The sequence below is a fragment of the Polypterus senegalus genome, chromosome 7 (assembly GCF_016835505.1).
Source record: "Polypterus senegalus isolate Bchr_013 chromosome 7, ASM1683550v1, whole genome shotgun sequence".
Lineage (NCBI taxonomy): Eukaryota > Metazoa > Chordata > Cladistia > Polypteriformes > Polypteridae > Polypterus > Polypterus senegalus.
The window spans coordinates 134571350-134583923 of NC_053160.1; the positions used below are offsets into that span (position 1 = coordinate 134571350).

At 38.0% G+C, this 12574-nt stretch overlaps 1 protein-coding gene across 1 annotated transcript in view; it reads left to right on the forward strand.

The window, feature by feature from the left end:
* The first annotated feature begins 2418 nt into the window (after positions 1-2418).
* The window catches only part of LOC120532863 (ras GTPase-activating protein 1-like), a 183507-nt gene continuing 173351 nt past the window's right edge, over positions 2419-12574 (forward strand). Inside the window, exon 1 of the mRNA XM_039759308.1 lies at positions 2419-3598. Within this exon, the coding sequence (XP_039615242.1) occupies positions 3057-3598 (542 nt within the window). The 5' untranslated portion in view covers positions 2419-3056. The remainder of the gene's footprint in view (positions 3599-12574) is intronic.

Consider the following 12574-nt stretch of genomic DNA (forward strand, 5'->3'; position numbering starts at 1 on the left):
TTCAAGACCATTGTTACCCTCCCCAGGAGTGGTCGACCAACAAAGATCACTCCAAGAGCAAGGCGTGTAATAGATGGCGAGGTCACAAAGGACCACAGAGTAACTTCTAAGCAACTGAAGGCCTCTCTCACATTGACTAATGTTCATGTTCATGAGTCCACCATCAGGAGAACACTGAAGAACAACGGTGTACATGACAGGGTTGCAAGGAGAAAGCCACTGCTCTACAAAAAAAAACATTGCTGCTCATCTGCAGTTTGCTAAAGATCATGTGGACAAACCAGAAGGCTATTGGAAGAATGTTTTGTGGGCGGATGAGACCAAAATAGAACTTTTTGGTTGAAATGAAAAGCATTAAGTTTGGAGGAAGGAAAACACTGCAATCCAGCATAAGAACCTTATCCCATCTGTGAAACATAGTGTTGGTAGTATCATGGTTTGGGCCTGTTTTGCTGCATCTGGGTCAGGACAGCTTGCCTTCATTGATGGAAAAATGAATTCTGAATTATATCAGAGAATTCTAAAGGAAAATGTCAGGACATCTGTCCATGAACTGAATCTCAAGAGAAGATGGGTCATGCAGCAAAACAATGACCCTAAGCACACAAGTCGTTCTACCAAAGAATGGTTAAAGAGGAATAAAGTTAATGTTTTGGAATGGCCAAGTCAAAGTCCTGACCTTAATCCAATCGAAATGTTGTGGAAGGACCTGAAGCGAGCAGTTAATGTGAGGAAACCCACCAACATCCCAGAGCTGAAGCTGTTTTGTACGGAAGAATGGGCTAAAATTCCTGCAAGCTGGTGTGCAGGAATGATCAAAAGTTACCGGAAATGTTTAGTTGCAGTTATTGCTGCAAAAAAGGGGGTCACACCACATACTAAAAGCAAAGGTTCACATACTTTTGCCACTCACAAATATGTAATATTCGATCATTTTCCTTAATAAATAAATGACCTAGTATAATATTTTTGTCTCATTTGTTTAACTGGTTTCTCTTTATCTACTTTTAGGACTTGAAAATCTGATGATGTTTTAGGTCATATTTATACAGAAATATAGAAAATTCTAAAGGGTTCACAAACTTTTAAGCACAACTGTAGTATATACATAGCTCAAAAAGGCACCAGCATTAACACCGTCACATTATTTTATATGGTGAAGAAAATTCTAAATTGATTGTAAGTTTCATGAAGAGACAATGGTGATACATATCTGTTTAATTTGTAAAACTAGTTCTTCCAGTTTTCCTTTATTTTTCCTTTTCAGACAGTAGTTTCCTTTCTAAGCAAAAAATATGTGAACTGCAATTGTGAGAAATTGCCCTGTCCTGGACTGATTCTTATTTTGTGCTTGGCTAAAGTCACTAAAACCACTGCTGTTCCTTAGGTCCCAATATCTACAAAATTTAATTTAAATTGTGAATTACCTGACTACTCAAATTAAGTTTTGTACCCAAATTGTAACTTAAATTAAGAAAATTTAGTGAATTTCTGCTAATCTAATATACTGACTAGACGACATTTGTCCCATATGTACAAAGTATTAAATCCTATGCATTTAAATTAAAGCCACTGAGGGCTCGACCAAAATGACCAGTCACTCTCTCAGATTGCGACATTAAAATATACAGCGTGACAGCCACCGTCACCTCAGTAGGAGCAGAAAACTGACAATTTTTTTTTGTATTGCATTTTGGATCCAGATACAAAAAAGACATTTGAATTGTTTTCGATACAATCAGAATCGTAGCTCGGTAACGTGTACTTGGATTTTGTCTTGATAATATATTTTCCAGTATAAATTATATACCGGAACAACTATAGTAATTATTCAATTAATATTATCATATGCCGGGACATTTATATTCCTGTATAAAACCGTTTAGAAAACAGTACGGAATTTGTTACGTTTTGAAAGAAACTCGTGTAATAGAATTTAAGCTTTAATCCCTTTGACACCCCAGGATATTTCAGAAAAAAATCCATTCAGACCACTGATTTTTCTTAAGCTGCAATCACTGACACTAAAGTGCCAACTTTATTAACACATATTTGAAACGAAACACTCTTGCATCAGAAAAGAATAAGGGACGCACTGGGGCGGTATGGCAACCGTACAATTCAGAACTAAAAGCTCCGAATGGAAATCTTTTCAGCAACTTTCTTGGCAATAACAAACGATAAGCTAGACATGCCTAGAGATCCCGGATAGGGCTTCTCGTGTGGTTTTCGTCGCATAGCAAGGCCATGCAGTCGCAACGAACGCGATTTTCTTTACAGAGTAATACTGCCTCTCGAAGCATGCATGAACGCCCTCCCGCTCCTACTTTTTGGAAAAGCAGCTGACTGTGTAAAGATGGATTGGCGTTTTTGCTTCTCCTGCTCTGTGTTTCGACGATCGCTTAGTCGAGTCTATGCGCTTGCTCACTGTAGTTGGCCGGGTTTGTTGGAGGGTGCGCTTACGTCTCGGTTGGCTGCTGGTGGAGCAGCTGCGGCGGCGGGTCTCTGTCTTTTTATTTTTACTACAATAAAAGAGACTTTCGAATGGCTGAAAAAGAGTGACCGTTTATTTTGGTTGTGTACTGAACGTGAGCGAATAATACCAACTCTGCAAAAAGAAGCCACGGAAAGTGAAAAGGATATATCTTGGCACGGAAAGGAGCTGGAGAAGTCAAAAGAAAAAAAGGTGCAGACCGACGACGGGATTCCGGACAAGTGGACTGCCGTGCTGCTCATGAGGTATATATGAGTAGTGAGCTTGCAAAGCAAGCCGCGGAGCACGACGTGCAAGCTGCGTGTTGCTCAACTTTCTCAATGGTTCGTGTGTGTGTACTTAAAGTTACTTTTTGAAAAGTTTTGTGCTCCGCGGGAAAACAAAGATGAAAATACGCCTGTGAGTTTGAGATCGGAGCCACGTCTGTTTTCTACCTCCGGGACAAGACGGCTTCTGGTTTTTCTTTTAATAAACGACCCATGCCTGCGTCTTAATCGGGACGCACAAATAAAAAAGGGGACTTTTTTCTTTGTTTCGTCCATATTTCTTAAGGAAAAACATCATGATGGCGGCTGAGATTGGCAATGAGGAGCCGGGCTCAGTTTCAGCTGGAACGGCTGGTGGTGGCGGTAGCGCTGGGGGTGGAGGAGGCCCCCAAAGCGGCCAGTTTCCGATACTCCCCATTGCAAGAGTACGAACAAATAAGATGGTATATCAATCCCAAAACAGCGATACAGACTCAAATTCTAAGTCGGAGGTGTGTCCGTGCCCGCTTCCCCCATTGCCAGTGTCCGGAGGCCAGCCCCCGGTGCGGACTAGTGGCGATGGGTATTCTGCTGCATTTGGGACAGGTCATACTGTAGGGAGTACTGCGTCCTTCTCCTCATCAAACTTCTCGTTAGGAGAAGGGCAAGGTAATCGGAATTCACCTAGCTCTGGGGGCCCGGATGGATCAGCGTCCACTAATCCTGCATCGCCTCAGCCAGCAGTCCCACAGCCAGCTTGTGGTGGCCAGGGAAATGTAGATGAAAGCGATATGATGGACGGACAGGAATACGAGGAAGAGGAGGTGGCATTCCCCCTATCTGCGCCACCTACGAACCAGTAAGTTGTTTGAGCTTGCGTGCATGCGGTCGACTTTTTCACAGCTCGGTTGCATTTGTGGGGGCTGCCGGGGCAGTTACTATCTAAAGGAAACTCATCCGGAAGTTTTGACGTAGTATGGATTTTCAGGATGCCAGTGCTATGGTATTTTCACCTTTACAGCATAATACCATGTGTCCGATGTACTCGTTTTCACTTAGTTTAATCCCCGTCGTGTTTGATTAAAATAATTGTAAAAGTTGTTTTTGAAGTAGTTTTTTTTAAATATGTTAAGTCTGTTTGCAACGGCGTTTTTTTTATTATTTTTTTTATCCGTTTGTAATGTAGTTTACATTGAGATACAGTGGTATGTTTCCATGAAACGAATCATTTGTAAATTAAACGCAAAATTTCAATGTGGTCGTTAAATAGACGGAATATTTACACAATTATTAATTTTCACACATTTAACAGAAAACACATCCTACAAGTATAATTCATAAATAAGTTTTGAATTTTGACTTTGGACGAGTTAATTTAGGTTGCGTTATTCCCACCCACTCGCTTCTTAAAAATGTATGTGGATTTTAAATTCTGTGCTTGCCTAACGATTTCAGCTACTCCTGGATAATAATCAGATTCTGGGACTTGAGAAAGCAATTCTAAATCGGTTACTAATCTTTATTATATAAAAGAAAGGCAAAAGGTCATGAGAACTAGTTCAGGAAAAGTACCCACTTAAGACTGACACATGCTTAAAATTTCAGGTTATAATGATACTCTTTCATGACTTTTTTTGTTGTTTGTAAAATAAAAAGAAAATAGTTTTAACCGTGCGTGAAAATTGGGAACAGTCTCTGTTCCCCTTCAGGTTTTCGTCAGCATCACGCTTGCTTTTTTTTTTTTTTATAGAACCGTCTTCATCAGCCACTGATGTTTTGCATACTAATTATTGTTAAAGGTTTATTTATGTCCAAGTGGTTTCTTCCAATTAAGTAGCAATTTGGTTGATGACATTTTCTTAGTTTTTAAACTAATACTGCATTTTTGACATGATGGCTGTCTATCAGAAAAGAGTTGATTTCTCGTTTTTGGGGATTTGGAACTATTTTTTTTTTTTGGACAGACGTTTCACAATCTCTTGCTCAATTTTTGAAGATTTGTGGAAGCAAGAGATTGACAAAGCATAGTGATGCAGTTTCGCAGGTGAAGATTAAGGAATCCAAATTTTTAGATTGAATTCCTTATTTGTAGGGGGTGATTTTCTACCATCATCCTTTTTTATACTATGGAGCTGTTCATAATGTTTTAAAAAAATGTGCATCTGTCTTCATAAAATAATTTATATTTTCTAATATTTAATTGTTTCCATCCTTAATCAGAGTCAGTTTTCCGAAGGGACTGTTAAATACATTTTTTCTGTTTCAGTACTAACTAGTTAGTCTTTGTGATATTGTGAAATAGTAGAGTACTATCTAAAATAACATATAAATTGCAGTTTACTTCTGTAATTGTATTAATATGTCAACTTCAGTTGATGTGATATAGAAAGTAAAGAGAGAAATATGAAAAGATGAAGTGGGTAGCAATGCCAAGCTAAGTACCATCCTGCTCTTATGATTCTGCAGCATGCCATCCTATTTCATTTCATGCCTTCTTGCACTTTTAAATATACAGTGCACAAATTATGAAGCACCATGAAATATATACAAAAAATATATATAGTATATGTAGTTTCCTGAAGTCCCATATTCTACTTTCTTAGGTCATCAGCATCATATTATGGTGATTATAGAAGAATTCCACAAATGTCCTACTATGGCTTCATCATATACAATAACTCGCTTGCATAAGATACACAAAATTCAACTGCCAAATGCTGAGAAGTGAAGGAAAATAGGTGAGACTTTCTAACTGCAAAGCAAAACATCTTAGATAGAGTGTCATAAAGCAAATGTGAGAAGTGCGCGTTATAATAAAGTAACAAGTCTACAGCCTTTATTTAAATTCTGAGAGGAAAGAAAAGCCTCCTTGTATTTGTAGGTATTTTGTTTCTTAGTTTAGGTTACCTTTTCCAAAAGAATCTGTTTTTCTACAAGTTTTACTAACCCTTGTAAGTTTAACAAAGCCAGCATCTTGACATGTACGTTTTCAAATATTTAATCCTAATTATTATGAGAGTCATTCACAACTGCTCACTGAGAGAAAACCGAGGACTTGTTGGACTAGGTATCTCTCTATACTGGCCTGTGAATATGTGTGAATTCCCAAGTATTTGAAAGAAATTGATGAGAATATGGTACCCTGGTCCATTCAGCTCAGCATGTTGCTACCACAACCCCAACAAGATAAGATGAGCACAATGAGTTGTACCTTGGTACAACAATGTTTGTCATGGTGAATTGGAATGATTTCTTTCTTTCTGTAGTGCTTATTATTTTGTGATGTCATTTGATTTGGGAGTCTGCAGTGACCATAGATGCAAAAAAAAAATATTTAGTCAGTGTTTGTTTTAATTAAAAAGTAGTTGTCTATCAACTAAACATTTAGCTTTTAATACAACAGTTTAAAGTACTATGTGACATGAAATTGCAAGTTTTTCAATTTGAAGAATGTCATTAATGCTTCCTGTAGATAGGTGGCTGAATTACACAACATAATGAACCAAGCTTGAATGTTGCATGGTACACCAGTAGCTCTTCAAGGTGCCAGCAGAGTAATTTTAAACGGAGTAATACAAATAATATATATGAATATCATAATATATAATATTACAATTTAAAAGTATTACAGCTTACCCAAGGTCTGAAAATCCTCAGAATAATATTAACAATAACAGTATTTCAGGTATAAATAAATCTGAAGAGCCTTTCACTTACTTACTTACAATTCTAGATACAGACAGCATGAATAGGTCAGCTAACTCACGAATCTCGCACTTTGTTTTTTGCATGGAGTTTGTATGTTGTTTTTAAACATGTGCCTGGTTTGGGTTTCCTCTCACATTCTGAAAGGCATGCAGGTAGTTAATTTTGTGATTCCTGTTTTGACAAGTGTAACAATGTGCACAGCTGGGTGGTGTGATACCCTGGTGCTCTGTCCATAGCTGGCTCCTACCTAGTGCCCTGTGCTTCTGGAATAGGCTCCAGCCCCCCTGACCTTAAGCAGGTTTAAGAATATTATGTTGTATTATCCTGTATATGCTGTATATTACTCTTTTTTAGCTAACCCCCAAAAAAAGTATTTGGAATAATAATTAGTTACTTTTCCGTTTTGGCGTTATCCGGTTGATTGGAGTTATCCCACATGTACACACATCAGTTGTAAGTCATAAATGTAAACACTGATGTGTACATTATTTACACAGTTATTTGAATTAACTTCAGTTTAACTTGTCAAACTTGTGCCTTCACCTCTTGTACCACATTATGCTGCAGTTACAGTGATTGTCATCCATTCACATGTGCACATAATTACAGAATTAAATGTTGGCACTTCTCTTGCTCCTAAAGGTGCTGTCATGAGCTGGAGTCCACTGCTCTGGATTAAGAAGTATTGATAAAAGACAGCTGAATGCAATAAAATGATCTCTGCAAGTACAGTATTAGTTCATTTTGATTGTAATTACTTCATAGACTCTTAATTATTACTCTCTCTTTGCTTTTCATCTGTTTTCTTATCTTTCCATCTGTTTTTTCTTATTTGGCAAAATCCTGAACCTGAGACCTTATTTTAGTGCAACCCCTTGGAATACAATTGTTCAGCACTATCAAATGATGTATGTTGGAAAGGGATCTTTATCTTAGTATGTATATATTACGTTTGTTTATTTCAGTTTTCAGCAATTGAAAAGTTAGTAATGATAAATTAGTTCAGTCAAAATTAGAATCCAGACATCATCATATCAATGCCACCTGAACCTCTTAGTATTAGGATTACCCTAAATGCTTTTTGTTAATAACCTTTTTTTCCAACAATGCTTTAACAGTTAAACATTAGTTGAATAATAGCACTTAGTAAAAGATTGAATTTAATTACGACTTGCCTATGACGTCTTTCATTTCTAAAATACATTCATGTCTTGTTCTGAAGGCATCTCTCATAGATGAGTAGATGCTTCCATCTGTGGATTAATCAAGAGTTAACGCTATAACAAAACTCACTTTAGCTGTATAAATTACATTATTTGTAGATACAGCTTAAACTGCCAATGATGACACAGATTGACTATACTATACTGTATGTACAGTAATGATCCCTTTCATTTTAGTTAAGTTTTACAATGATGGACTGCAGGGCTGTGTATTGGCAAGAATCTGTAGCTACAATATGATATAAGAGTTATGATTCAATATATTGTGGTATATTTCAATATATCAATTTCTTTAAATTCAATTTTAATTTTAGAACACACCATCATATGCATATAATCAGAGTAAAAAAGTTTACTTTTTTATGCAGTGTGAACAGTGGGATCTGCATTTGAATTTATCAAACTCCCTGTAACATCTAACCTCATAGCACTTCTTTTTGTACATTCCGAGCAAAAGAGGTAACATTTGCCTATATCAGTAAAGACTCATAGTATGTTAATTTTTAATTACTCATGTAGTTAATAAAAGAAAATGCATAGTCCCTGTAACATCCAACAACATAGCAGTATTTTTTTGTGCAATCTGAGCAAAGGAATTAACATTTCTATGTATCAGGGAAAAAAGGTGTTTGCAGTACTCTTTATGTAAATAAATTAAGAAAATAAATTATGAACAGTGTTACACATATGCAGAGTATGTATTTTAGATCCTGCTTTAAAGGTTGACATTCTGTTGAGTACAATGTATGCCAGTTTTTAACTTCTCAGTCTTGAGCAATTTAATAAATGAAAATGTATAGCCCCTGTAACACCCAACATCATAACACTATGTTTTGTGAATCTGAACAAAGGAATTACAACTGCCTATATCACTGAATAATAAAAGTGCTTTCAGTATTCCTAAAAAACATTAAACAGGAAAATGCATATAAATGGTGAACATTCTTGGACACTTAACTTTGACTGCACGTTTTTCCAGTTTGTATATATGTCCTTGTTTATTTTTGTCAAGGTGTACAGAAAGATGAGCTGGTCAACATGCCCAGCTTACAGAACACTTTTCTGTTGCGATGTCTCCTGCAGAGGCAAAAACTCTCACCATAGAGATGTTAAGCCAGAAATGCACAGTAAACACTTTGCTACTCTGGATAGCTGAGGGTTCCTTTCACCATCTGAGAGGGTGTTCTGGGAGTGGCAAAATGGTTTCTTCTCTAAACCTTTTAATCTCGGCTTCAGCAGCATCATATGCAGATTTTGAAGAAGATGTTGCCTTTGGCAGAGGCAAACGTAGCTCTAAGCAAGTCAATCAGTGCACAAGCTTGTTGGTCTCTTCATGGGGGTGTGGAGGCAGATCCATCCTGGTAGTAAGGTGGGTGATCACTGTCTTCTGAGTGGTCAGCCTCCTCCATCAGACCATCTACCTCCTCATGCTACTGAAAAAAAATTAAAGCATCACATCAAGCTATTATTCGGTGGAGTGGTGGCTCTGTGGCTAAATATTTGTGGTGACATATGGAAGGTTGCTGGTTCAAATCCCCTTACTGCCAGAAGGGATCCTATTTTGTTGGGCCCTTAAGTTGAAAATTGCTTCAGGGGCTCTGAACAGTGGCTAACCCTGCACTCTGACCATCTAATGTAATGCGAAAAGAGAAATTCCCTCAGGAATTATTAAGGTCAAAATCAAAATTTATTTTACAGTAAATTTATATTAATTGCCACAATATATAATCTGAGTTCAAATTCCTCCTATTGCACATTTTTACTTTTGTACATAATTGTTTCAGTCCAACTATTAAAACTTAGGCCCTGTCCACACGGGTGTTAAAATTTTGTTTAAATGAATGTGCTCTGAGTTACCTAGGTGTCTTTTTTTAGTGGAGCTTAATTTACTTCAATTTGACTTTCCATTCACATTTGTGTACCTCTGTTAAACACCAACATGCAGCCCAGATTGTAGTTTTGTGTGTTTACCTATGGGGAGCAGTCATCAAGCAGTTCCGAGTGTTTTTAACCTGTGGGGTTTGAGGTTCATCCTTTATTGGATTCATGAAAAATGTATCAGTTGGCTTTATTATACCTGAACCTCAACCACCTTGTGTTAAAACTCCTCCTGCACAGCGTGTGAAGAAAGGGAACTTTTGTGTAGTCTATGATAAAATTCAGCGATTTCTGCATATGTTCTTCAAATGCTGTCAGATGTCAGCTTTGAGTTTTGGTTGCCTACTGTAGTTGGTTCAGTACCATATTGCACGCCTGTTAACCCTGAAGAGAGTCTACTTGTCATCTTTAGGTAAATAATGTGCAAACAGTACTCATGCTTGCACTCACCCACCAGCATTAACAATCCATAGTAGCTAAAGTTATCTCATTGGCACAGACCTACAAACTGTTTCGAATAGTCCACTATGATCATTATAATTTTCTTGATAATGTGTGAGTCTATACACTCTGCTCAAACACTTTTTAATTGGGGTATAGCATCAAGTCATTGAAATGTTTGGGATATTGATCTAGTCCGTTAAGTAGCAGAGGTGGTTGTTAATCAGTTTCAGCTGCTGTGGTGTTAATGAAATTAACAATAGGTTCCCTAGAGGGGCAACGATGAGACAACCACCAAACCAGGAGTGGTTTAATAGGTGGAGGCCGCTGACATTTTTCCCTCCTCCTCTTTTCTGTTTTTTCACTAGTTTTGCATTTGGCTACGGTCAGTATCACTACTGGTAGCATGAGGTGATACCTGGACCCTACAGAGGTTGCACAGGTATTCCACCTTCTCCAGGATGCCACATCAATATGTGCCATTGCCAGAAGGTTTGCTGTGTCTCCAAGTACAGTCTCAAAGGCTTGGAGGAGATTCCAGGCAGGCAGGCAGTTACTCTAAGAGAGCTGGACAGGTCTGTAGAAGGTACTTAACCCACCAGTGGAATAGGTATCTGCTCCTCTGAGCAAGGAGGAGCAGGATGAGAACTGCCAGAGCCCTACAAAATGACCTCCAGCAGGCCAGTGGTGTAGTAGTAGTTTGTTTATATAGTGCTCTTCACAGACCAAAGGTTATAGAGTGCTGAACAGCAAATACAGTACAAATACAGCAGTTAAAACATAAACAAAACCAATGAAAATAATAAATAAACAAACTGGAACTATTCAGCACTGATTAAAAGCCTGTTTAAAAAAAAAAATAATAATTTTCAGAATCAGCAGACTTAGCTGCACACAGTCTATAAGGCAGGCTGTTCCATAGTCTTGGTGCCACAGACTGAAAGGCACAATCCCCAAAGGTTTTTAGCCGAGTGTGTGGGACAAGGCACTGTTGCCCAGATCTAAGAGTCCGACAAGCTGTATAGCTTTGGAGCAGAATGGTTCGTACTCATGGTACTTTGTCTATGCAAAGCTCTGAAAGTAAGTACCAAAACTTTAAAATGAATTCTATAAAACACTGGGAGCCAGTGCAGTGTGTGCAGAATGGGAGTAATATGATGGCTAGTGCTAGTTAGGAGCCTGGCAGCTGCATTTTGGACTAAATGAAGACATGAGAGAGAGGACTTGCTCAAACCCATATAGAGAGCATTATAGTAATCAAGTCATCAGGAAATAAAAGAATGAACAAGCATCTCCAATTCTGACTTTGAAGCAGCATTTCTTAGTTGAGAAAGATTTCTTAAATGAAAGAAACATCAGTGGCTGACTGATCTTACATATTAATCAAGCGTCAGGGACTGGTCAGAAATAACCCCAAGGTTACGTAAACTCGATTTAATAACAGGAGAGAAAGAAGATAATCTAATCTCAGAGTAAAGAACAGGAGGAGCAACGATTAGTACCTCAGTCTTTCCTGAATTCAACTGCAGGTAATTACTACTGAGCCTGTCATTAACCTGAGACAATCAACCAATGTGACCAAAGTATTAAGTTGGGTAGGTTTAAATGAAACATAAAGCTGTAAATCATCTGCATAGAGATGATACGAGATATCCTTAAAATAATTAAGAATCTGTGATAGGGGAAGAATATATAAAGAGAAAAGTAAAGGTCCAAGAACTGAGCCATGTGGCACTCCCAATGTCAAAGGAGCAGACTTGGGTGAAAAGCCAGCCACACCGACTGAGAAACTCCTGTTCGACAAATAAGAGGAGAACCTGTCCAAAGCAGAGCCAGAGACACCTAACAGCTCTAATCTATTAATTAAGATCCGATGGTTCACTGTATCAAAAGCTGTGGTAAGATCTAACAGTACAAGCACAGAGCACCGGCCTGCATCAGCAGCAATTAAAAGATCATTAAAAACTTTTATAAGAGCTGTTTCTGTAAAATGTAGGCTCCGAATCAAAGAACAGCTGCTCCTCTAAGAAGGCACAAGTTGCTGTTCAACCACCTTTTCCAAAACTTTGGCAATAAAAGCCAGTTTTGAAATTGGCCTGTAATTACTCAAAATAGAGGGATCAGAATTAGATTTTTTCAACAGCAGTTGAATTACAGCTTGTTTAAAATACAATGGAACCACACCAGATCTCAAGGAACAATTTATGATATTCAAAAGGAATGGACCTATACAACTTGAAGATTTTAACATTGATGACATTGGCAACCGGTTAGAAGGACAGGACGAAGTTTTCATCTTCCTGAGCAAGTCAGAATGATCAGAAAGTGAAACTTATGAGAACATAAAAAACTTAGAACATGAATGAAAGAGGTCATTAGGTAAGACAGAGAGATAAGTTAGGAACATGCACTGATACAGCACATTGCTGCACCTACCACATGACAAACCACCTCAGGATCCCATATTAGAACCCAAGTGCAGCCAATGCGATAAGTGACCCCTCAGCATCACACTAGTTCAGATGGAGTGGAAAAGTGTGAGATTTTGTTATGGTGGCTGGAGTGCCAATTATGCTACCAACCCC